The sequence below is a fragment of the Schistocerca gregaria genome, chromosome 8 (assembly GCF_023897955.1).
Source record: "Schistocerca gregaria isolate iqSchGreg1 chromosome 8, iqSchGreg1.2, whole genome shotgun sequence".
Classification (NCBI taxonomy): domain Eukaryota; kingdom Metazoa; phylum Arthropoda; class Insecta; order Orthoptera; family Acrididae; genus Schistocerca; species Schistocerca gregaria.
This window is the reverse complement of record NC_064927.1, coordinates 427751670-427779655: the sequence shown is the minus strand read 5'-3', so window position 1 is coordinate 427779655 and position 27986 is coordinate 427751670. Positions and strand designations below refer to the sequence as shown.

At 42.9% G+C, this 27986-nt stretch overlaps 1 protein-coding gene across 1 annotated transcript in view; it reads right to left on the bottom strand.

Annotated features, from left to right (window-relative positions):
* Positions 1-26894, bottom strand: part of LOC126284334 (serine protease inhibitor I/II-like) — a 37574-nt gene extending 10680 nt beyond the window's left edge. The window contains exons 1-3 of the mRNA XM_049983184.1: positions 26776-26894; positions 13423-13524; positions 4148-4298 (exon numbers count right to left, since the gene is read on the bottom strand). Coding sequence (XP_049839141.1) covers positions 4183-4298; positions 13423-13524; positions 26776-26851 — 294 coding nt within the window. The 5' untranslated portion in view covers positions 26852-26894 and the 3' untranslated portion in view covers positions 4148-4182. The remainder of the gene's footprint in view (positions 1-4147; positions 4299-13422; positions 13525-26775) is intronic.
* Between the last annotated feature and the right edge of the window lie 1092 nt (positions 26895-27986).

The window sequence follows — 27986 nt, the reverse complement described above, 5'->3', positions numbered from 1 at the left end:
TAATCCCATTACAGCAAAAGCGGTTATTAATTTTATTAATCAAGAAGTCGAATATTTCGCACGATTCACTGTCAACTTAAAGACAAAGATCGCCTACAGCGTTCGCGCGCGGTAGCCCACCAAACACAAAGGGTGTCGCACTCCAGTCTTTGAAGGCGTTCTCCGATACCTACTGGCGATGTTACTACTTAGATTAAATGCATACAGCGCCTAAATAGACAGTGGCACGTAGGAAGCACCTCATATCAGAAGGAAACTTCAAAGGCACCCTTCATCCCAACCCAGGAAATAGTCTCTGACTTCTATCCATTAATGATTGATGTAGAAGGCGGAAGGCAACCATTGGCTAGAAACCGTATGACAGATCGGTCTAAAATCGGGAGAAGAGTCAGAAGGGATTTATCTTCATGAACTGTATTTACCATATATGTCTAAGAGTAGGAAGACTGTAGAACTAGAGAAGGAGGCAACAAGCGTAGGAGGGTGGAAGATCAGCTGCATCAGATTTGATGATGGCATGGTACTGTTTGGGTAAGAAACAATATCTCTTCAGAGAACACTATCCACGCTTAAAGAAGGAATGCAGAAGGATTATGATGAAAAAGACGCTTTCCATTCTATAATACGCTTATTATGCGGGAAAGTGGGGTAGAGTTACGGAAAAAGTTAGCTAAAGGCATCGTGTGGAGGGCTTTTGTATTTTGCTGATAAAGCTGGACATTGAAGAAGACGGAAGTAGACAAAATTGAAGAATTCGAAATGCGGGGTTCGATGGGAATAGTTAAAATAAAATAGGTGGATTAAGCGAAAAATATTGCAGTGGTGCAAAACGAAGAATTACACCAAAGCATCCTTTAAAAAGGAAAGCCAACTAGGTAGAACAAACGCTGTGATGAAAAGGAATTCTAACAACAGCCGTGTAATGTACAGAAGGAAGCAGGAAATATAAGAACAAAGATGTTGTAAGAAGTGGAAAGAGAAATTTGCCAGACCAGGAAGCAGTTGGCCTGGGGCAGGACCAAATGGAGACAGCACTGGTGTCGGGAACTTGCTAATAGCTACATCACCTTATGAAGATGACGAATACCCATTCTACCAGCTATATCTTCACCTTAAATTACGAACCCTAGCATCCTAACGATCATAATACCACTCTCGTTCAATGTACAGGGTGGTCCATTGATCGTGACAGGGCCAAATATCTGACGAAATAAGCATCAAACGAAAAAAGTACAAAGAACGAAACTCGTCTAGCTTGAAGTGGGAAACCAAATGGCGCTATGCTGGCCCGCTATATGGCGCTGCCATAGGTCGAACGGATATCAGCTGCTTTTTTTTTTAAATAGGAACCCCGATTTTTTATTACATATTCGTGTAGTACGTTAAGAAATATGAATGTTATGTTAGGCCACTTTTTTCCCTTAGTGATAGATGGCGCTGTAATAGTCACAAACGTGTAAGAGTGTGGTATCACGTAACATTCCGACAGTGCGGACGCTATTTTCTTCGTGATACACAAACCTGTGTTAAAATGGACTGTTTACCTATTGCGGGAAAGGTCGACAAGGTGTTGATGTATGGTTATTGTGATCAAAATGCCCAACGGGCGTGTCCTATGTATGCTGTTTGGTATCTTGGACGACATCATCCATGGGTCCGGACCGTTCACCGGATAGTTAGGTTATTTAAGGAAACAGGAAGTGTTCAGCAACATGTGAAACGTCAACCACGACCTGCTATAAATGATGATGCCCAGGTAGGTGTTTTAGCTGCTGTCGCGGCTAATTCGCACGTCAATAGCAGACAAATTGCGCGAGAATCGGGAATCTCAAAAACGTCGGTGTTGAGAATGCTACATCAACATCGATTGCACCCGTTCCAAATTTCTATGCACCAGGAACTGCATGGCGACTACTTTGAACGTCGTGTACAGTTCTTCCACTGGGCACGAGAGAAATTATGGGACAATGACAGATTTTTTGCACACGTTCTATTTAGCGACGAAGCGTCATTCAGCAACAGCGGTAGCGTAAACCGGCATAATATGCACTATTGGGCAACGGAAAATCCACGATGGCTGCGACAAGTGGAACATCAGCGACCTTGGCGGGTTAATGTATGGTGCTGCATTATGGGAGGAAAGATAATTGGCCCCCATTTTATCGATGGCAATCTAAATGGTGCAATGTATGCTGATTTCCTACCTAATGTTCTATCTATGTCACTACAAGATGTTTCACAGCATGAAAGAATGGCGATATACATCCAACATGATGGATGTCCGGCACATAGCTCGCATGCGCTTAAACCAGTATTGAATAGCATATTTCATGACAGGTGGATTGGTCGTCGAAGCACCATACCATGGCCTGCACGTTCACCGGATCTGACATCCCCGAATTTATTTCTGTGGGGAAAGTTGAAGGATATTTGCTATCGTGATCCACCGACAACGCCTGACAACATGCGTCAGGGCATTGTCAATGCATGTGCAAACATCACGGAAGGCGAACTACTCACTGTTGAGAGGAATGTCGTTAGACGTATTGCCAAATGCATTGAGATTGACGGACATTATTTTGAGCATTTATTACATTACTGTGGTATTTACAGGTAATCACGCTGTAACAGCATGCGTTTTCAGAGATGATAAGTTCACAAAAGTACATGTATCACATTGGTACAACTGAAATAAAATGTTCAAACGTACCTACGTTCTGTATTTTAATTTAAAAAACCTTCCTGTTACCAACTGTTGGTCTAAAATAGTGAGCCATATCTTTGTGACTATTGCAGCCCCATCTGTTACAAAGCGAAAAAAGTGGTCCAACTAAAACATTCATATTTCTTTACGTACTACACGAATATGTAATAAAAAATGGGGGTTCTTTTTTTAAAAACGCAGTTTATATCCGTTTGACCTATTGCAGAGCCATCTAGCGGGCCAACCACATCACCATCTGATTTCCCCCTTCAAGCTAGACAAGATTCGTTCTTTGTAGTTTTTTCCTTTGACGCTTATTGCGTGAGATATTTGGCCTGGTCACGATCAATGGACCATCCTGTATAATGAATAAACACTTCCCAGCACAACATCATGCACAACACTCCTATAATGATCCATCTATTGTCTCATTGGGCTTCATACGTCATAACCGCGAATGGTACTCTCCAGATTACTAGCTGTTCGAACCAGAAGTTACCGTATTGTGTGCCCAATGGTTTGTAGCTTACACGGCAAACGTGTTTCCCCACTTATTTGTGCTAAGGAGTCACTTCACGTAGGGGGTAGTGTATAATAATAATAACGCACCTTGTAAACCCGAATTATCCAGTTAGAAAATAATTTCATTTGTATTTCTACCAGTGTTGCTTCTTTATCAACTAAGAGTACTATATTCATTGTTTGATAGGAAAGAAATACACATCTATATTCATGAAAAGCTTGTCATTCGTGACGTTTAAGTCCGAAAGTAAGAAGAGTGTCTGTGAGAAACGTATTGTAAGGAGAAACGAGCTATTACGCGAGAGAAAGCATTCTGTTTTCCATTCGATGATTTCTTTCTGAGCCGAATGAGGGGAAAAAATAAACAAAAAATAATAAACGATACATAAACAATGCTCTGAAGCTCAAGCAAAATTCTCAGTAATGGTGTTCGTATAAATAATTCAAAAGCCAATATCGCTTAATTACTGTTTACTTGATAACCGGTTTCAACACACTAAAGATGCCCTCATCGGTTCTGAACGTAGATTAACATTTATAAATCATTTGGATATTACGATACGCGAGCCGGACCAGCTGATATAAAATCATTGTCACAAAAATATAACTGCTCTCATGGTCATTCTTTTCCATAAGATATGTAAAACTGAAGTCACAAGATTTGGTTCATGACCGCTGATCTTCTAGCAACGGTCGGCATCACATTGACCTGTTCCAGCTGGTCCACCTCATGTATCGTTATATCCAAATGGTTTATAGATGTTAATGTACGTTCAGATCCGATGGTGGCACCTTTAGTGTGTTGAAACAGGTCATCCAGTAAACAGTATTAAGCGATCTTGGCTTTTGAGTAATTTCTACAACAGAGTGATCGCCCCACTATTCACTATGTGTTCACTGCAGAATGGTGTTCGTGTTTACCGGTATGCATGAACGTTTCGGCGCGTCCCAGCTCTTCAGGCGCTACCAGGAGGGCAGGCCTTCCTGGAACAGAACGCCTGCTGCCCGTCGGCGCTGCAGCGGCAGGTGTTGCACTGGTTCTTGAACGTCGTGCCCGGAGTACACCTCGCCTCTGCAACAGGAAACGAGTTTATTCAGTGCTGTGAAGACTCCGCCTCTGTGAACACGCCATTGCAATATCTTTCCGCGGAATAAAATAAAAAGATGTGTCATGACACCGAACGATGCACCGGTAGACGCTCTTTTCGCCTTCTATTATTTGACTTCTTTTAGTGGATGCTTACGGGATGTACTAAAGTTATCTCTAAAAATACTGTTAACGACTATTTCTTTTGTAGCGTCCAAAATTATTTGAAAGAACGTTCACTTTACGCTCACTGTCTGTATTCATTCACTATCCTCGTAAGTTGTTGTTTACCAGACATTTAACGTCACATAAATAATTTCACTAATCACTTCAAACTTTCCAGCAGAGATTTCGCTACGTTCTGGCTGTATCCATCAGAAACTACTGAACGCTAATGCAATTACTACCTTAACTCGAAACTGTACACTGTATTATTGGCCGTAGTAATGGAAGTATATAATTTCATAATTGCTATGTCTTTCCACATTTTAGCAGCTAAACGCCAGTGCCGCACATACTTCCTCAGACCAAATCCAGTACCTGGCGCTGGCATTTCTCTTTCTAATACTTAACTTAGCCAAATACTAGCTGAAAACTGGTAACTATGAAATGTATGTAGTTTTTGAGTAGAAATAACTTCTACTGCATAAAGGTTATTTATTTTTCTTCGTGCTATGGAATCTCTTCACTATGGGTTAGTTTACAATAACTAAGCACCCAATGAACCTGAATTACTCAGTTTGTTAGCAATTTAGCTTACACTAAGTGATCAAAAGTATCCGGACACCTCCAAAAACATACGTTTTTCTTATTAAGTGCATTGTGCTGCCAACTACTAACAGGTACTCCATATCAGCGACCTCAGCAGTCATTAGGCGTTGTGAGAGAGCAGAATGGGGCGCTCCGCGGAACTCTTGGACTTCGAACGTGGTCAGGTGATGGGGTGTCACTTGTGTCATACGTCTGTGCTCTAGATTTACACAATCCTACACATCCTTAGGTCCACTGCTTCCGATGTGATAGTTAAGTGGAAACGTGAAGGGACACGTACAGCACAAAAGCGTACAGGCCGACATCGTCTGTTGACTGCTAGAGACCGCCCACAGTTGAAGAGGGTCGTAATGTGTAATAGGCAGACATCTATCCAGACCATCACACAGGAATTCCAGAAAACTTGGATTTCATGGTAGAGCGGCTCCTCATAAGCCACACATCACGCCGGTAAATGCTAAACGACGCCACGCTTGGTGTGAGGAGCGTAAACATTGGACGATTAAACAGTGGAAAAACGTTGTGTGCAGTTCATGGTATACTATGTGGCGATTCGATGGCAGAGTGTGGGTATGGCGAATGCCCTGTGAACGTCATCTGTTAGCATGTGTAGTGCCAGCAGTAGAATTGCGAGGCGGTGGTGTTATGGTGTGGTCGTGTTTATCAAGGAGGGGGCTTGCCCTCCTTTTTGTTTCGCTTTGCACTATCACAGCACTGGTCTACATTGATGTTATAAACACCTTCTTGCTTCCCACTGTTGAAGAGGAACTCGGGGATGGCGATTGCATCTCTCAACATGGTTGAGGACATGTTCATAATGCACGGCGTGTGGCGGAGTGATTACACGACAATAACATCCCTGTAATGGACCTACCTGCACAGAGTCCTGACCTGAATCCTATAGAACACCTTTGGGATGTTTTGGAACGCCGACTTCGTGCCAGGCCTCACCGACCGACATCGATACCTCTCCTCAGTGCAGCACTGGCATTCCGCAATAAACATTCCAGCACCTGACTGAACGTATGCCTGCGAGACTGGAAGCTGTCATCAAGGCTGAGGGTGGGCCAACAGCATATTGATTTCCAGCATTACCGGTGGAGGGCGCTACGAACTTGTAAGTCATTTTCATCCAGGTGTCCGGATACTGTTGATCACATTTGCCCATATTTCTAGTAGTGTGGGTTATTTGTCAACTGTAAGTACGGCATTCCTCGTTTGATAGTAAACATTAATAGTTTTGGGAAACAGGAGTACTAGAGATGCTCGCTGACATAACTTTGCGAAGATTGAATAGGCACACGGAAATCATGTGACTCTTCAAAAGCAAACTACAAGCAGTTAACAAGAATGATGATGGCAGATAACATTAAAAATGGTCAAACGTTTTATTCTTGAACGCTATTGTAACGCCGCTGGCCAGCTCGCAAGGAGTTTACCGGATGACCGCATAACCACCACAGATTGCTGCTGCTTGAGGATTGTGCCATCAGTCAGACCTGAACGTATTAGTAATACTGCCGTTCGGGAATCAGTGGTGTTACCGAAATCCAGGATGCCGATTTAGCTTTACGGCAGAGTGATTACGTGATACTTGGGGCACGACAACAATTTGTGTCAAAGTGCATGTTAGTAGCGCCCAGCCAGCGGCCACTGTGTACGGGCACTAACCGCTGATGCAGCCTTACGCTATAATCAGTACCAGTCCTGCTTCTGGCACCACTGAGCCTGAGGGTCGAAATGGGAATCTGATGGGCAACGCCACCATACCAACTGATGTCACCAAACGCCACCAAATAGATTCACTTTCAGATGACACCATCACAGCTTGTTAATAATCTGTACTTCCTGGAAGAACAAAGAATTAAGTTGATGCGTATTGACTGGGCGATACAGGAGAACAAATATGTTGAGGAAGGTCCTGTACGGATAGCCATATGAGATAAAGTGGAACGTCTTTCTCTACAGCAGCGATACTTATCCGCAACACTGGCGACTGTCACAAGATGGGTTCATACACGAAGGAACGAAATGATCAACAGAAGATTCCTGTCGTTACATGTCAGAAAAGGGACAACTAACCTCACGTTACTCAACCTGCACAGTCTTGAGCAGACATTCATGCTACCAATGAAGCCCTCTACATCGCTGTACCAGTACTGTATCTTAGATGAGCATTACTGCAGGTGATCCAATTCTACGATGAATTTTGGTGCCGTAAGGTCCTAGGACTTTTTCAGTCTTTTGTTGGTTCTTTTGCCTCTGACAACGATCTGTTACGTGAAAAAAGCTAATTCGAACCATATTTCGCAGTTTAGGCTTAACTATAGGTCCCACTGTTACCCTTGGGTAATTCGGTTCAGAGGTTACAACAGGACCAAGCCTTCTAAAATAGCACGATGTTCAAACCAACAGCTTTATTTTATTTACCTATTTCTACATGTAATTATTTCACCCGAGAAAATTAAGGCCTTACCACTAACCAAACGTCTGACATGAGTAAACGTTACAGTATGCTTAGTACACAAGAAGTACTGACTTATTAATATTACTAATAATGACAATAACGAATGTAATGACTGTTAATGTCCGTCTAATTCACAATCTGTAAATAAGCTTCCTCTTTAAGCTTACTTTATTGTAGAGGCTGAATAATGACATTCCACAAAAAAATATTGTATCAATACAAAAGAAATACGAGGGTTGTTCGGGAAATAAGATCCGTTTGGTCGCGAAATGGAAACCGCAATTAAAATCAAAAACTTTTTATTTTTAGTCGCACCCTTTCAGCTGCCTCTCTAAGCCGCTCTGGGTTAGACATTTGTCGTGTCGTTGTACAAACTTTCCAGTATCCTCGTCAAAGAAAGCAGCCGCGTGCCTTTTCCGCCTTTCGTTGTTTGTGCCAAAATGTTGTCTTCAGAGCCAGCGGTTCATGTGACCAGATATGAAGGGGTTATTTCAATAGTGGTACAAGTCCATTTTTGTTCATTCTGAGATACAGAGTCCTAAAATTAAATGAGCGCTGAAAAATCTGCAGTTCAGATACCAGAAATATTCAAGCATATATATCTCAGAATGAACAAAAATGGACTTGTACCACTATTGAAATGAGCCCTTCATATGAACAACGGAGGGAGCCAATCAAGAGTGGTATTGTGGGTGATCAAACTCTTCCCATCAAAAACGCTGCAGGACAGTCTTCATTGCCCATGCAGAAAGCGGCTGAAAATTTTCTTGAAGAAAGAAATGCATGACATTTATGTTACGTGGGCTGCATATCTTCAGGCATGGCGGGAGGCACTGTTGTTTTAGACATTTCTATCTGATCACTTTGCGCTCTGAACTGAAAAAAGCGACGTGAAGCGATCGACAGGTGCACTAAAGACACTGACCAACACGTCTGCGCAACATTCTATTGGATTTTCGCAGTGGTTTGCATTTCGCGCCTAATCTGACGTTACTTTCCGAATACGCCTCGTAAAATGTAGAAATATATTGACTAGTCAAAGCACGAGCGAGAAACAACAGTTGGGATGAAACTTGCTGGCAGATTAAAACTGTGTGCCCGACCGAGACTCGAACTCGGGACCTTTGCCTTTCGCGGGCAAGTGCTCTACCAACTGAGCTACCGAAGCACGACTCACGACCGGTACTCACAGCTTTACTTCTGCCAGTATCCGTCTCCTACCTTCCAAACTTTACAGAAGCTCTTCTGCGAAACATGCAGAACTAGCACTCCTGAAAGAAAGGATACTGTGGAGGCATGGCTTAGGCACAGCCTGGGGGATGTTTCCAGAATGAGACATTCTGGAAACAGTTGGGATGTACCCAGATGGAAACTACGCCGCTGATAATACATGAAGTTTTCATGCATGGAGAAGCAGATGAAGAATATTTAGTATTATGAAAACGTAGAGCCAAGAGGTAGGACGTATCTGAAGTGGTATTGCGGTTATTGCATGAAAAAGTGTATTTGATACAGATATATGAAATTGCTACTTGAGGATACCAGTGGCCAATAAATCGACGAAGTAAACAGGGCGTGTGAAAATCATGGCGTTTATCCGGAAGCATCCATCGTAACTGTAAATAGGAAGGGCTGATGTGGCCAAACAATCGAACCTTACACACACGTCTTACGCAAGTATTCATAGCTAGGAATGGTCGTCTACAGTTTTCATTACTTGTTCAGCTGGATTGTGGTAGCAAAATCTTGTCAAGGCTAAAGATTGGAGTATAGTTTGTTTAAGCCAATGTGCAAATATTTCTCTAAATGTTTGGATTGGATTTTCGTAAGCAAGAGAAATTTTCTTTATGCTGTATTGATTGTTCTGCTTTGTCAATATCATCATGCAAGACTACACTGCGATCTTTTACTGTTTATTGGCAGAGCAATTGGCTACCACGAAGAAGCATTGTAGGAACTGTTTCACAGAAGCAACGGTGATCAACTTTCGGTGTGACATGAGACTGACATGTGACCTCCTAGGATTTAACTTAAAATCCAAGTTTCGTGAGCGTCGTGATTCGGAACTAAGGTCACCATTCATGCCCGGGACAGCAGAAGCAATGTTCTTAGAGCTGACGCTTAGATGCAACTGAATATCGTCAGCATGTAAGAGATATTTTACAAGAGTGTAGCGCAGATGAATTATCACTGGCAGAGGACGAGAAAAGCTCTGGACCAAGGACTGCATGCTACGGGACTGCAGACATCACATGTTTCAATGAGAATTTTTGTGGCCCATAGAAAACTCGTTTATATCTGTTTTCAAGGTAGATGAATAAAAACAGTATTGCGCAGTTTGAGAAATTCGGGTATTTCATTTTAATCTACATCTACATGCATACGCTGCAAATCACATTTAAGTGCCTAACAGAGGATTCATCGAAGCATCTTTACAATTCTCTATTATTCCAATCTCGTATAGCGCGCGGAAAGAACGAACACCTATATCTTTCCGTACGAGCTCTGATTTCCTTATTCTATCGTGGTGATCGTTTCTCCCTATGTATGTCGGTGTCAATTAAATATTTTCGCAATCGTAGGGGAAAGTTGGTGATTGCAATTTCGTGAGAAGATTCCGTCGCAACGACAAACGCCTTTCTTTTAATGATATCCAGGCCAAATCCTGTATCATTTCTGTGAGACTCTCTCAAATATTTCGCAATAAGACAAAACGTGCTGCCCTTCTTTGAACTTTTTCGATGTACTCCGTCAGTCCTATCTGGTAAGAATCCAACACCGCGCGGCAGTATTCTAAAAGAGGACAGACAAGCGTAGTGTAAGCAGACTCCTTAGTGGATCTGTTACATTTTCTAAGTGTCCTGACAATAAAACGCAGTCTTTGGTTAGCCTTCCGAACAACATTTTCTACGTGTTCCTTCCAATTTAAGTTGTTAATAAACTAAATGTGGAAGTGAACGGTGTCAAATACACGTTACAACGTACGATAAATTAGCTGCAACTCGTCAAACGAACTTGCATATGGCATGATGTATGACGAGAGAACGGCAACAGAAAAATCACAGAAAATATGCGGAAAACAGCGACAAGTTTTAAAAAGATGCTGTAACCTATAGAAAATAAGATCAAAAGAACCCACCGATGATGGCGATATTTCTCACTGAAAGTAGTTTGGAGAATAAGTAAATAAATAACAAAAAGTGTTTTGCATCAAGGCGGACTCACAATTCCTATATTGTTGATTTTCTATGCTAACACGGACCAAATGGAAGATAATTCATCCGGGTTATATGGCTGTGGTCCATGAAATTCTTCTGTTCCCAACGTTTCGTCCAATACTACGTTGGACATCCTCAGGGGTATGGCTGGTTCTGCTGAGTCCTGCCGACTGACGAAATCGGGCGTCGGAGAGCGCCCTAAATACCGAGGAAAGTGGGTATGGTCTAGCTTGCACATAGTAGCAGAGAGAAAACAAGTCAAAGATGAAATGTAACTATCGATAATAGTCCGTCATAGAAAAAAATCACTTATCGATTCTGTATCGCCACTGTCCATGTCTCGCTTAATTTCATGGCCTCTTCTTTTCTATTAAAATTATCTTCATGTTTATAAATTTCAATAGCCTCCCTATACAGGCCTTCGAAAAGAATGGGTACTCAAACAAAGAAATTAATAGAGTTTTAAGACCTGATTAGAGCAGGCCAAAGGGCAAGGATGATACACAGCAATGGAAGAACACGGTGTCTTTGCCTTTCATTAGTAAGGTTACGGATCGAATCGGCAAAATTTGGCTGAAACATAAAGTGAAACCGGTATTCAAACCTACCAGAAAAATAGGACAAGTACTTCGTTCTGCTAAAGACAGAAGGCTACCATTATCATCTAGCGGTGGCAAGGTCTACATTGGTACTACGAAAAGAAATGTGAATACGAGGGCAAAGGAGCGTAAAAGTCTTTGGCGACTGGGAAAAATAGATAAATCGGCCGTTGCGGAACATGCACTTCAGTCAGGTGACCATGTAGTTAAGTTTTCTGAAACTACAGTTTTAAGTGCTACCACGTACTATTATCCATGACTGTATAGGGAGGCTATTGAAATTTATAAACATGAAGATAATTGTAATAGAAAAGAAAAGGCCTTGAAATTAAGCGAGGTATGGACAGTGGTGTTACAGAATCGATAAGTGATTTTTATCTATGACGGACTATTATCGATAGTTACATTTTATATTTGACTAGTTCTCTCTGCTACTACGTGGAAGCTAGACCACGGCCACTTTCCTCGGTATTTAGGCCGGTCTCCGACAACCGACTCGTCAGGCGATCATTGTAGGCAAAACCAACCCTTCCTTCCGCCTCCTTGATTTCTATCTCACCGTCTATGGCCGTCCTATCGCCCTCACTCCCACCCTCAAGTACTTTGGCGTCAACCTCGACCGTCGCCTCTCCTGTACCCCCCATCTCCGGACAATCCAAGCCAAGGCACTCTCGCGACTGCGTCTCCTCAAGCTCCTTTCGGGCCGTACGTGGGGTCTGGACCCCTCCACCATCCTCCACAGCTATAAATCCCTCATCCGCCCTATCCTTTGCTACGCCCATCCGACCTAGATCTCCGCCCCCCCCCTACCTTTTATAAATCCCTTCTAATCCTTGAACGCCATGCTCTCCGCCTCACCTATAACATTCGTCTCCCCTCCCCCACGCGGATCCTGTACGATCTCATTCCTTTCCACCACCTCCTCGAAAGGATACGGATCCTGTTCACCTCCCGCAAACTCGACCTTGCTCACCCGCTTGTCTCGCCCATCCTCTCCCACCCCCACGCCCCTGTATTCCCATGTCCTACCCGGTCTCCATCTCTCCACCCTCCTTACCCTCCTCCCAAGGTACCTTCAGCCAGCTCCCCCTCCCTGATGATGTCCTCCTCCCCTCCATCTACCCCTCCTATCAACTTTGATCCTCCCCACCCCCACTTCCTGTGTCCTTACCTTTTGGCACCCTCCCTCCCTTCTCCTTCCATTTCCCCCGTCCCCTTCCTCCACCCCTCTTCCCCCAGGCCCTCCTTCCGCCCCTCCCACTATCTCCCATGCCCATGGCATCTGCCCCCCTCTCCCTCTCCCATTCCCCTTCCTCCTCCTCGTCCTCCTCTCTTGGCAGGTCCCCTGACTTGCACACGCTCAGTGAACATTCGCGCGGCGGAGGTCTTCGCCATCAGTGTCTCGTATGTGCGCCTTCGTGTCTTGTGTTCTTTCGCCATCACGCCGCCACTGTTCACGTGTGCCGCCGCCGTATTCCATGTTATGTGCGCCGTATCAACTAGTGTTAGTGATATTTCTCGTCCAGCGTGAACGGCTCCATGATTTTGTTTTTTTGTGTCTACTTTTTTTGCCCGCAATTTTGATTGTTTTCTCTGTGCCTCCTCTATGTAATACTTGTTGTCCAACTCAAGGCTGAAGAGCGGCGTACTCTGCTGCTGACAGCCTGCCTTTGTATCAGGTGATAAAAATAACAATAAAGAAAAAAAACCGACTCGTCAGTTGGCAGGACTCAGCAGGACCAGCCATACTCCTGAGGATGTCCAACGGCCATATAACCCGGAAGAATTATCAACAACAGTACTATCCAGTCGTGAAAGCCTTCATTGTATGACCAAATGGAAGAATTCCAAGATGAAGTTATTGCCAAAAACCTTGCTCAAATAGAGCAGAAATTCTCGCTTCATGTTGTCCATGGCATGCTTGGTGTAATCAGCATCATTAAAAGAATTAAAACGTAAACAACTGCAACGCATACAGATTGAAAATTCGAGTGCCGTGATAATAATGAAGTGGCCATGAGCACAAAGTGAGGTGGACACCGTTAGATACTGACCTCTCTTCCCGATGCATCCTCTGCGCGTGCACGCCCACACTCCAGTCGGGGTGCAGAAGCACGTGTTGCACGCCTGCATCCTTTGCTGCCCGGGAAAGCACCCTGCAACACAACACAGTGGCTACAGTCACTACAGGTGTAAATGAGGTGGCCGTAACTCCGGGCTACATTCATCATTCCCACTCTGCCAGTACATCCTTATCTGTTGTAACGTAGCAGCGCGGTTTGAGGCGACATGTACGGACAGCGCAGCCGCTCCCGTCGCAGGTTCGAGTCCTCCCACGGTCATGGGTGTATGTCTGTGTGTGTGTTGTTCTTAGCATAAGTTAGTTTATGTTAGTTTATGTACTGTGTAAGTCTAGGAACCGATGACCTCAGCAGTTAGGCCTCTTAGGAGTTCACACACATTTGTACATTGATTGTATCGTAATAACGCATTTCATTTCTTCATTTTCTCGTTAACTGTTGTAAGTGAAACCTTCCCGTCTCCTATATATCTCGTTCGTTAATGATAACCTTCCCTTTTACAATAACCTATGTAACCTTACCTTAGGATTTCTATCTCTTGCTTAATAATAACAAATGAAATCTTCCCTCCCAAATTTATTCTCTTTCTCAATCTTCGCATACAAATTTAATTGCTGCTTATTAAAAGTGATTTCAGATTATTTCGAAGAAACATAGAATTTGTAGTCATCGTGGCCCTCAGTCGTTATCTGCAATAACCCAAAACTGTTCCTTACCTTTTTTACTGTTACTGGATCGCCGTCTGACTGCTACATCGAACTGTGACATGAATATACTTGCTCTGGTTTACTATACTCTATTAACTGCTGGTGGGCTGTCATAATAAGTGGCTGTATTTATTATCAAAGCTGACACTATTCTTTAATAGAAAAGCTGACGTTATTCTTTAATTAATTTGACTGAAGTTACGTAATTCATAGTTACACTTTTTCTTGACAACAATAAACATTTTGCAAAGTTTTACGTTGATGGTTTTTGGGATGGTTTATAATCAATTATGCAATATTGCTGGCAAAAATTTATTATATTCTGAAAACGCTTCAAATATTTACTGTTGGTAATGAAATGATTTTACAAACGTTGAAATGGGACTAACTTTTTACAATAATCTTACAACTAGCATTGCGCAAACATAACTTCAGTAGCCTTCAGTTTCTCAACAAAAAAATAATTCAATAATATTGGTTTCTCTTATGATAATAGTTAGCTGATGTCTCTGTACATCCGTTTATAATCTCTTATAAATCATAGCTAGTGGCTGGCAGGCACACGTCTCCTCTCAACCTCTCGCTTCAGACCTGCTACCGACTCGCTTCACATATCGCTTATTACTGACTTCCTACGAACGCTAAAGTGCGTTCTCTCTTGTCAACAATGCTTTCTGGTGCAGACAATCCCTTCTACTATTACAAAATGTATCAATGCGCTGTCTTTCCCGCTCTTTTCTTAAAATGTATCCATATGTGGTCGCTCCCGCTCTTTTTAAAATTATATCAATTTGCGGTCTCTCTTGTCAACAATACTTTGGTGCAGACATTCCCTGTTACCACAATCATTACCAACATGACAAATATTAATTATTCCTACTTAATCCTATCTCGCTTACTACTGACTACCTACAAACGCTAAAGTGCGGTCTCTCTTGTCAACAATGCTGTCTGGTGCAGATAATCCCTGCTACCATTACAAAATGTAAAATGTATCAATGCGCGGTCATTCCCGCTCTTTTCTTAAAATGTATCCATACGCGGTCGCTCCCGCCCTTTTTAAAATTATATCAATTTGCGGTCTCTCTTGTCAACAATACTTTGGTGCAGACATTCCCTGCCACCACAATTATTTCCAACATGACAAATATTAATTATTCCTACTTAATCCAATTAATAAAATATAAACATCTTTCATAAATTGTGATTCAACAATAGACAATAGAAATATACACGTCTTACATAAGTTACATAACCATTTAGCAGCTAACTTGATTATGATCATCTTCTGACTACAGAGCAGTAAACCCCCCCCCCCCCCCCAAACTTGATCTTTAAAGAACCGAGCTCCCATACATAAAAATGAGGTGTGCTGCGGCTTGCGTTGGTGCTGTTTCTAGGTTTCCGCGCTCTGTTGCAGGCCAGACGGTATCGTTTAGTTGGCATGGTTGCGATTTTTCTCTTCTTCTGGTGTTGACGGCTGCCACTCAGTTTCGCAAGCACTGCCTGTCCGCTAGTGGCAGCAGCGGCGGTTATCGATATGTAGTAACTGCTGTCCTATCTTTGGGGCGACGCCGTTGTTTTCCCGGGTCGTGTGAGGGTCCAGTTCGGTTGGGGACTCAGGAGGAGCCCGGTCCAAGCAGTGCGCGAACTCACCGGGACCGCCGGCGGCACGCATGGACTGCCGAATGGAAGGGCTGTGGTCACGAGGGTGCACGACCTCGTCGTAAACGGGATCCAGCAAGCTTTAAGATGAGTGCATTTCAATCCAAGTAGAGTGCATTCAGTCACCCATGTGGGCCCGTAGTATATATGTGACGTTATGGCAGATTATCATCGTGCCGTCATGTGCAGATTGGTGGATCTGCATGCTGGGTGGTACTTCAAGACCCTACTACGTTAAAAGCACTTGGCTCAATGATTAGACGGAGTGGTTACTCAACTGTGAATTAATGAAGCAGTGAAGAGATTTGTTTCATTCTGCCAACTGTCGTCAGAGTTATCACAGTGAATTCAGTGTGCGTTTTTGTGTCTAATGAATCTGATGTCATCCATTTGGTACTTGGTTTGGCCTTCAGCCATGATCACAGTGGCTTTTTTTTAAAAGAAAAGAAACATAATCTGTATCTATTTTTATGGTGATTTGTTAAATTGTAAAGCACTGAAAACACTATTATTTACACAATTGTTTTTTTCCTTCATTAAAAACGTGTGGTATTTTTTATTTATTGTTGAGTCTGGAATTACTGTTTTAAAAATAAATGTGTGTAACTGTAAAAGGCAACCAATAGTAACTGATTATGGCCCCTTCCACAATCGTAACCGAATCCTGCCTTCCCTTGACTACCACCAGGTTCCAAAACAGCTTCATTCTCTGATTACTTTACAAATGAGCATATTTTGCGGTATGCATGCAAGCGAGAAAAAGTTTATAAAAAGTTTGAAATTATGTGCACAGTTTCTTGGAAGTCGCTAAGTGTTCTCAATCCCAGATACTGGATTATCACAGTCTATGTAATTTACCCGCCATCAGTTACTCAGTCCCAGAGTCTCTCAATACAGCACACGGTTTCTAACTATAATGCTTGGCTTGCTGTATTAAACCTTTGACATAAAATTATACATCTTAATTGGTGGATCATCACAACGTTTTAAATTTTTAATTTTTGCCAATAATTATACCCGACACTGAAAATCGAATTATTGTAGTCCCTGTAAACCACCAGATAGGCCGCCTCCAACTGTGACCGAGCACCATGAACCACATTAAGCGTTTAGTAATGTAAATAGTGAGTATTTACAACTACAGCTATGGTAACTTGTGCTGAAAATTATCTTAGTGTATGTAGTCGGTTCTGGAACAACGTTCCTTGTGCAAATGTCTTGATCATTTGACTGTTTAAAGGTTTGTAAAATCTATGTAATCATTCAGTGACTTCCGTCAAGGATTTATAGCTTTTGTTGAAGAGGGGCTTTAAGAAACTTCTGGCACAATTTGACCTGATAAGAATGTTTATAAATTATAGAATGAACATGTGTACGTTAAAGTGAAGTTTTCTTTAAGTATAACTAGTGTGTGTTATCTCTTGTTACTGGTTATCAGCATTTCCGCGGTGGTGAATTTAAACTACTTCGAATTTGTTAATGTTCAGGTCCCTGAAGACGTTATGAAAGAACGAAACTGATTCTAAAATAAAAGCAATTTACGTAGCAGCCGTCGGTATATCTATATATTACGAGTTTCATAAATTTCAAACAAAAATATGTTTCGTTCGTGCCAATGAGAGGACCTTCTCTTAATGTTACCTACTACTCCTCTTCAGAAAAGATATTAAAAAAAGGCACTTGTTACAGGACGTGTCACTTCTGGACCATTCTTCTCCGTAGTGAGATTTTCTTCATCCTCCACCTGCACCCCCATTCAAAATCAACCAAGTCAAAATATCTGCATTACTTTTGTTTGTAAATCAGTTATTGCTGGATTCCTTATCTCTGAAAAAGCAAAAATTGGAAGACTTCAAGCTTCCGATGCTTTGTGTCTCACACTGCCACTCACAATAATAATAATAACACTGTGTACGCCTTATAGCACTGTAGTATAATTACATAGTTTCTGTAGCGCTGTGCAGCGAAATTGTTTATTGTTGCGAAGCGAATAATGAAGAAAATTTCTGATCTATTTTGGGAACGACTAACAACTCGGACAAGGTATTTTATGAGATATAGAAGCATGTGTGATCCACACTGCTTGATAGCTGCTAAGGAAGAGAGACGTTGTTGGAATGGAATAATCACAGGCAATGACGCATGACATGAAACACAAATACATGCGCAACGGAGGTCGGATGTTACAAGGAAAACCTGCACAAATTTCACGGCATGTGAAAACAAGATAGCGGACATAAATAACGTTTATGTTTACCACAGGTCATACTCCCAACATAAAGGTCAATATCGGACTCTCAGTAAGGAATACGCCTTCCTAGGCTACTAACGCACATTTCGTTCATCGTATTCGTGGTGGCTACAAAACCGTAGAAGAGTCCTTGCAGGATGTTTTCCCACTCCTCTCACAGTTCTTGCACGGTCAGAGGGGTAGGGAGAGGGAAGTTCCACGTCTGCCAATACCATCCTAGGTATGAGCTGTAGGGTTGTATGCAGATCTTTGCACACATTCAGTATCTTCAGTTCTCTATGTGTCTGACACCTGAGCGCTCCAATGTGTGTGTGTGTGGTAGGGGCGGGGGGGGGGGGGCGGGGGGCGTTGTAGTTCATAAATGCTCCGATTCTCCTCTGCTCTGGTTTTCCCACAGTCCATGTTTCACTATCATACAACACTGTGCTCCAGACGTATTCTCAGAAAAGTTTTCCTCAAATTAAGGTTCAAATGATTCAAATGGCTCAAATGGCTCTGAGCACTATGGGACTCAACTGCTGTGGTCATTAGTCCCCTAGAACTTAGAACTACTTAAACCTAACTAACCTAAGGACATCACACACATCCATGCCCGAGGCAGGATTCGAACCTGCGACCGGAGCAGTCGCACGGCCCCGGACTGCGCGCCTAGAACCGCGAGACCACCGCGGCCGGCCTCAAATTAAGGACAATGTTTGATACTAGCATAATTCTCTTAGCCAGGAATGTCCTTCTTGCCAGTGCTAGTCTGCTTTTGATGTCCCCATTGATTACTTTGCTGCCTAGGTAACAGAATTCCTTAACTTCATCTACCTCGTGACCATCAATTCTGATGTTAAGTTTCTCACTTTTCTCATTTGTGCTACTTCTCATTACCTTCGTCTTTCTTCGACTTACTCTCAATCCATTTCTGTACTCATTAGATTCTTCATTCCATTCGGCATATCATGCAATTCTTCTTCACTTTTACTGAGGGTAGCAATGTCATCAGCTAATCGTATCATTGATATTCTTTCACCTTTAACTATAATTCCATTCCTGACGTTTCTTTTATTTCTATCATTGCTTCATCGATGTACGGATTGAACAGTAGGTGGAAAGACTACATCCCTGTCTTACACCATTTGTAATCCTAGCGCTTCGTTTTTGGTCGTCGATTCTTACTATTCCCTCTTGGCTCTTGCGCATATTGTATATTATTCGTCTGTCCCTATAGCTTATCCAAATATTTTTCTCAGACTTTCGAACATCTTGCACCACTTTTCGCTGTCGAACGCTTTTTCCACGTCGACAAATCCTATGAACGTGTCTTGATTTTTCTTTAGTCTTGTTTCCATTATGAAACAGCACGTCAGAATTGCCTCTCGGATGCCTTTATCTTTTCTAAAGCCAAACTGATCGTCGTCTAGCACATCCTAAATTTTCTTTTCCATTCTTCTGAATATTATTCTTGTCAGCAAATTGGACGCATGAGCTATTAAGCTGATTGTGAGATAATTCTGGCACTTATCAGATCTTGCATTCATCGGAATTGTGTGGATGATATTTTTCCGAAGGTCAGATGGTATGTTGCCAGACTCATACATTCTACACATCAACGTGAATAGTCGTTTTGTTGCCATTTCTCCCAATGATTTTAGAAATTCTAAAAGACTGTTATCTATCCCTTCTCCCTTATTTGACGTTGAATGCTCAAAACCTCTCTTAAATTCTGATTCTAATACTGATCTCCTACCTTTTCTAAATCGATTACTGTTTCTGTAAGGGACCTGCTTAACCTCTGAACAGACGGACGTGATCCAGAAGACTCTCCCTGCGATACTGGTGTGCTGTAACGTTACCTCGCTCAGAGATATGCAGCGGTGTCTGGCCATGGTGCACAAAGCCTCCTGGCACCATAGCGCCTAGGCCATATCGATGACGTTCATGAACATTCTGTGATGTGTAGCGTATTCCCCTCTCTATGCACACAGACTGATGGCTGGAACCACTTGTCACAGTGCAGCGACATTCGTCGCAGAGCGTCACTCTGGACCACTGTTGAAGATAGCAACAAAGATGCTCCCTGCCGGCCGCGGTGGCCGAGCGGTTCTGGCGCTGCAGTCCGGAACCGCGGGGCTGCTTCGGCCGCAGGTTCGAATCCTGCCTCGGGCATGGGTGTGTGTGATGTCCTTAGGTTAGTTAGGTTTAAGTAGTTCTAAGTTCTAGGGGACTTATGACCTAAGATGTTGAGTCCCATAGTGCTCAGAGCCATTTGAACCATTTGAGCCATGCTACCTGCACCAACAAACTTCTTCTCGACGATGGTATTGTTGAAGTGGATCACTTAACAGACTTCCGAGCATCCATACCAACCTGAATTAACCGCTGCGAAATGGTTCTAGTCGAGACATGTCTAGCAGTCTAGATCTACAGCGATCTGCCTAGGAATGACTAGTATGTTGCTTTTCCACACCAGGGTTTCGTATCGATCCTCTTGCTGTGTGGTAGGCCGTCTACGATAACGGCATGCTTTTGCATAGCATTTCCACCTTCAGAGCCCTCTTTTAATCCTGAGATGGCACTTTTGGACACCGCCATTACTGTGGCTACAGTAGTGACAATTTGCACGGTTTCGATCTGTCCAACTGGTCGTCCACGATCGCGTAAGCACGCAAATGACGTCTTGCAGAAACAGTGGCCTGGCAAACGGCACGTTGCACTGATTGATTCCACAACAATCTTCCTGAATCACCGCAGTGCATGAACTGGCGAATGCACATAGAGCGTTTGTCCACGGGCTTCGTGGCATTTAACACGTCCCAACGTTACACTTCCTATTATCATCATTGATTGTGTACTCCGCAGCAATTGTAGATTGTTCTGTAGAAACTGGCAGTTTTTCCTTAGCAGTGTCACTTGTTCCTTAGCGATTGTCAATCAGTGTCTACATCTCGGTTTTTCTACCATGGATACGAGTATATATGTAGTGATTGTACTTTGTGAGGAAGATGTTGCTCATACATTCGTTATGCAAGCTGTAACCTCCGTCACCTTGTGTCACGCATTAATGTTAGTTATTAAATAAAAAATCTAATTAATAGCACCATCTCACAATACAGTGATAATCGTAATGATCTTCCAAAAAGTCTCTGATATCGTGACCGGAACGTAACTGAATCCTTTCTTTTTTTTTTTTTACCCCTACGAAAATTTCATTTTACCGCTCAAGAGATAATTACTTCATGTTGGATAGCACTGCTCTAACATATATTTTGCTTTTTACTACATGTACATACTAGATACACGATCCAATAGACACAAGCCTTTTCCTGTTTTGCAAGTTTCTTTCCGTCTGTCTCCTATTATCGGCCCAGAAATTATTTTGGCAGTTTTTTACTTAAGATTCCAAATTCTTTTATTCCATTTGCGATTTTGTGTGGCTGTTTCTTCATATTTGACACTATGGTTATCCAACCTGTTACAGGAGTTCCCATTATCAAAATTTGTGTGCACGTGTTTTTAGATCTAATGGTGTTTTTCACGAATGTTCTTTCTTTTTATATTTGTTGACAGTGTTTGTTTACAGTCTATAGTATTGTCAATGTCCGCGGTGTGTGCTGGCATAGTCATTTGTCTGTTTTATGGTGGCTACATGCAGCTCAGTTTCTGTATTTTTGTAGCTTGTGTGTACGATTGTGCGTGGTGAGGGAGGCACTTTAGGATTTGGGAGATATGTGTGGAAATTGGTAATATTGATTGTCATCGTAACCTGTGTGTGTTTATCTATGCCTCTATATGTGTATATGAATGTGTGTGTGTGTGTGTGTGTGTGTGTGTGTGTGTGTGTGTGTGTTTGTGTGTGTGTCTGTTTGTTTGTGCTTGTCTATATGTGTATTTTCTGTTGATAAGACTGTAAATTGTTGTGATAGACATAATGGATGAGTTATCGCTTAGTATGCCTCTATTCTGTACCTCTGTTCGCTATTGTTTCAGTAGCTGCCACAATCTGAGCCTTGATGTTTGTATTAATTTTGTCATTCAAGACTTCCTTACATCATTTCAGATAAGACATTCTCAGAATTTCTATGAACACTCATGAGCGATGAGATGTTAGACTGCTGCTAAGTTGCGGAAAGAACTCTTCGTTGGGAAAAGCGAATACAGGAAGTTCAGCTTTTCATGTGACAGTGATGACATCATACCAGATACAGTCGAGCTTGTATGGGCGAGCCGAACGATTTCAGCGCGTTTGGTCGCTATCACGCTCTGGGACGGCGGAGGTTGCTGGTGGACACTTTATGCATTGTGCAGTGAATGTCAGCGGTTTCACCTGTCCACCTGGCGCCGTGAGTACCTTGATTCTGCCTCACTTCCCCTCCTCCCCTCCCCCACGCCTCCCCCCCCCCCACTCCCCCCGTAGTCAGCTGCCGCTGAGTCTGAGCGGAGCAGCGCCTCTGAGGAAGTCTAGCGCAGTTCTGGACGAAACGTAAGGAGCAGAAAAGTTCTTGGACCACGACCTCACATCCCGAAACGTATATCAACAGCCATGTCACCCGGTCGTGAAAGCCTTCATTCTACAATACAGATTTTTTTTTTTTTTGAGTCATCAGTCTTCTCAGTGGTTTGAAGCGACCCGCCACGAGTTTCTCTCCTGTGCTAACCTATTCATCTCTAAGATATCAGCATAGAACACCAGCCTTTGACGCTCGAGTGCGAGAAATGGTCGCCTTGAGTGTGCAACCGCAACGTGCATTGGTGGACGCTAATTATAGAGTACTGTTACCTCGAAAAGCGCCCGTCTCTAACAACGTCGTTGTCGAGGGGATATTAAAGACTGATCTCCTCCTCCTCCTTTTGAAATGTTGCTTACTGTCCCGTGTGCAGCCGAAGCCATTAGGCTGTGTTTCCTTTTAGGTTTGCAGAGCGGCGCGCTCATCATTTCATAGTCCACTGAAAGAGTTTTTCTTGTTGAAACTTTCAGAAATGACAATAAAAGTGCTTTTAGCAATAAAAGTGATTTTAGAGGGTGTAGACATATTGTTCCGTGAGGTGGCCTACTTTATTTCTTACTGACTATTTTGTTGTTTTACTGTTTTCTATCGCACTCGTTCATTAAAATATTGCCGGCCGCGTTGACCTCGTGGTTCTAGGTGCTTCAGTCCGGAACCACGCGGCTACTACTGTCGCAGGTTCGAATCCTGCCTCGGGCATGGATGTGTGTGATGTCCTTAGTTAGGTTTAAGTAGTTGTAAGTTCTAGGGGCATGATGACCATAGATGTTAAGTCCCATAGTGCTCAGAGCCCTTTGAACCATTAAAAGATTATAGTACAGACGTTCAAGACGTGTCCGTCATAAGCTCAAATCAACATATAACAATCATATATCTCATCAAGCAAGAGTATTAGTTAGGTACATCAACATTACCATTCGCGAATTTCATGCTGACTTTAACTATAGGACTTTAGAAACAATCGTATGGGGGACAACAACAGCTAAGGACCTTACACATAATGTGAAGGACAATCAAACAGTTTAAAATCCATGATGGCAAAATAGTCTACGATAAACTGAGTGAACGTCCCCAATACCGGTTTAATGTGTTTTTACCTATATGACTGAAAACCCACCGGCCTTCTCAGTAACCGCCGCAATCGGATTGTAGTCTCTGGTCTCCGCATGTATTTGGCGAATTGGCTTCCCGCGCGCAGCGAGGCGGACAAAAGGAGGAAAAAAGGGGCTTGCAGTGAGATAGTTCCGGACGGTGCGTAAGGTTCAAACGGTTCAGATGGCTCTGAGCACTATGGGACTTAACATCTGAGGTCATCAGTCGCCTAGAACTTAGAACTACTTAAACCTAACTAACCTACGGATATCACACACATCCATGCCCGAGGCAGGATTCGAACCTGCGACAGTAGTGGTCGCGAGGTTCCATAATGAAGCGCCCAGAACCCCTCGGCTACACCGGCCGGCTGGTGCGTGAGGAGCGACGTCGGTGTCGGAGGGTGAGGCCGCTTGGTCGGTAGGCCCCGCAGAAGCAGTCGCTTGGGAACGGAACTCCGTGGGCTGGAAGATCCTAGTGCGGAGGGATGGTGTTGTCCCGATGGCGATCATCGTATGGTCATCCAAGGGCTGAGAATTCTAAAAGGATGATCGTTGGTGGAGCTTACATCAGAGTGGTGTAAGCTTTGCTTCGGTACTGCAGTCTCCATTTAGAGCGCTGCTTGGGAGGAGAGCGTTGATATCGGCGTTGTCATCCATTTAGCTGCTTTGAAGTAAATGACTGTTTGGGATCGAAGGTGCAACCAGGTGAAGGACCGAATCACTGCTTGTCTTATTAAGAAACCTAAGTCGGCCCCAGCATGTTGCCTACAGCTATAACGAGCAATTGATGCTGTGGTAGTGTCCACAAGTGAACTTTAGAGGTGCTGTTAAGTGTTTGTAGTAAGGTAAAGATTGACTGTGGAGCTTTTCAGTCGGACGCTTATGAATCGTGTTAATTGCAGTTCGCTTCTTATGGTATTTTACGGTTCTACTTGTCATGGCGAAATCGCTTGGGACGTCATTCTGTGCTTTGGTGTGGCCCTCCCAAGAGTTTAAAGTCCCATATATTTTCTTACTGCCTTACTGAGATTGCCTTGCAACAGTTGTCGGTTTGTCTCTTGTCTACTCCACCGTACTGCTGTTCGGTACGGTGCGATATAGTCGAAATGTTCAGTAGTACCACATCTACTCCATCGCCCGTTTTAAGATTTTCGAGTCGCACCCACGTCGACGTATAATCCCAGTATGCAATTTGTGTAAGTTGGTTGCGCCCTGTTAACGTTTTGTACATAGCAGAAAATCTTTCCCGTGCCTCATATGATCCTGAAGGAGATCAAGGTGCACAACAGCGCATGACCGCGACGACATCAAAAGATATGTATTGTATATTTTTTTAACGGATGCAATTACTGAGTTTAAGAGTCGATTTGTGTGTTTTTTATTTGATTTCAGAGAAAAAGATGGCATACCTGGTTAGTTATAACATCTATGCTTAATTATTTGTCATAATTCGATGGTTGTAGTATGCAGCACATGTATGGAGGTTAATGTCGTAAAGCTATAGAAGGAAGGAAAACATATTGTGATACGCTGCACACCGTACAGGCTACAGGGTTCGAGTGTATGTTGATAGTGATCAGATTTTATTGCACTTAAATCGTTATAATTAAAAAAATTGTAATCAATATTTAATTGCCTTTAGAGATCACAGGTGATATCTACGAAAATTTGGGTATTGCCATGTGTTTTTAGAATCTTTTATTTAACCTTGCATTATTCAATTTGTATTTTTTTCCTTTGCTTAAAAAGGTATTTTGAGTTTTAAGCATTGTAAATTGATTTTGAGAGCTGTTCTTTGATCTGTTAAATAACACTTCAGGATCTTCCATTAACAAACTACATTGAGGATCTTGTTCATGATAATGAATGTTCATTTACTATTTTAAAATAAAGTTAATAAAGTTGTAAAATGTTAAAAGTAAGAAAAAGGCTTTTATTAGGGAAACGGCTTGTGCCCGTACCCCCCCCCCCCCCTCCCCGCAACTTCCACGCATTCAAAACATTGGCATTTGGCCGTTGTCTGATGTTTTCCCGGTATCTATCCCAGCTAACGCCTTCGGGGCCACGTCAGTGACCACCGGTTTCATACCCTGGAGGTGTACCTTCATGCCAAATAAAAGTAATACTACATGGGCCACGACTTCCAAATTTCACTCCTCGGAGTGACAATTTTGCATGCGTGCTTGCACCTTGTAAGTCGTGGTCCATGAAGTATTAGTTTTATATGACCCAAAGATATACCTCCAGGGTACGAAACAGGCGTCATACAGGGAGAAACACGATAAATATTTTTGGAGATGACTGCCAGCAGCAGTTAAGTATTGTATAAAATGCATATTTGAACCATGAGCTGTTTTTATTTTAATCTCAAATTCTACCTGTTTCGGTCTTGACTTTCTTCACGGATGAAGGTCTAAAATGGTTTAAGCCGCCATATTGCATTAGTCGTTACCTAAAATGTATAATGCACGCAATGAATGTAAATATAAGAGAAAGGACTTTAAAAGCAAACACCCGAATACATACTGCATACATTTAGAATTCGGATGATGGATTTGAACGTCCTGTTTCATATGTTTATACCCATACCACGCACTACACATTTTAAGCAATTACTTATGCAGTATGGCACTACAGTCTGGAACCGCGCGACCCCTACGGTCGCAGGTTCGAATCCTGCCTCTGGCCTGTATGTGTGTGATGTCCTTAGGTAAGTTAGGTTTAAGTAGTTCTAAGTTCTAGAGGACGGATTACCTTAGAAGTTAAGTCCCATAATGCTCAGAGCCATTTGAACTTATGCAGTATCATTTAAACCTTCATCCTTGAAGATGGTCCAAGACGAAACCGGTAGAATTTAGGTTTGAAATAAAACCATCTTATAGTAAAAAAATGCATTTTATACACAAAAACACAATAAACAGCTGGACTTTCACTCAGTTTATTCTAGACTATTTTAACATCTTAGATTTTAAATTCTTTGATTGTCCTTCACATAGAACATAGAACATTGCCCTCGGGAGAAGACAAGATCTTACTTCCTGGAGAGTTCTTAATTCGCTTGCTTCTAGACGTTTAAATCTGACAGAGGTCAGTCACGGTTCCTGAGACAGCCTCACCTCTCTGGGCTTCCACGTGTGACGAGAGCGCCAGGAATGCGAAAACGGCGATGGCCACAGTTGCAGAGATCTTCATGGCGCTGCGGTCGGTGGCGGCTACGGATCACTAACAACACGTTAACGAACCGCACTCAGCGCCTCTTATATGTGGCGTCGTCAGCGGCTCTGGAGGGGAGTTGCCCGTGTCTCCAGCTGCTTACTGAGCTCACAGGGATTCCCCCAGCCGTGGAGGACTGCCGTTCTCAGAACTGCTGAAGTTGTGTGATGACTGGCGAAACGTCATTGTAGAGGGCTGTGCAGCAGATCCTTGGGCGGCAAGCGAGTCGGCCCCTCGCTGTTTGACCAGGATACAGCACTCTACACGTCACGCTCCTTCAAAGTTACTCCAAACGCGACTGGGAATTCCGACCGCACGTTGCTGTCTGAAAACATATTCGCTGGAAGAAGGACTGCTTTATTCGGAGGTGCTTAACCTGCTTCAACTCCCCGTGTATATGGTTAGTCCGGGTCGCATTTGCGAAATACCGTCTGCAAGGAGATTTCCTATTATGTTTTCTGGAAATACACCAGTGGGAGAAATGGATTTTAAAAAAATTATGCATGTTCCAGCATGAATGCGGTACAATAAATAGATGCCTAAAAATTTCCTCTGTGGATCTGAAAAATGGGCATTCACAAATACTGGTAAAAACAAGACACAAGCAACCGAAATGAGATTCTTAAGGGCAAAAACAAAAAAACAAAAAAAGTTCCCTTCATATAAAATTTCAGATGAGAAAACAAGGGAAGGATTGAGAATAAGCCATTTGGGAGAAAACACTGATAACCGAGCGAGGTGGCGCAGTGGCTATCACACTGGACTCGCATTCGGGACGGTTCAATCCCGTATCCGGCGATCCTGATTAAGGTTTTCCGTTATTTCCCTAAAATCGCTCCAGGCAAATGGCGGGACGATTCCTTTGACAGGGCATTGCCGACTTCCTTCCCCATCCGTCCCTAATCCGATGAGACCGATGACCTCGCTGTCTGTTAGCTATAGAAATTAGTACATAAAATATGTTGACAGAATGCCTAAGGAGAGGATCCCAAGAAGAGTGTTGTACTGCAGGCCTAAGAGAACAGGATGCCTCAGAACACCAAGAAACTGATAGTCGGACATCCTTTGAAGACGGAATAGGCAACATTGCCTAATCCACGGAGTGCTTAGGATC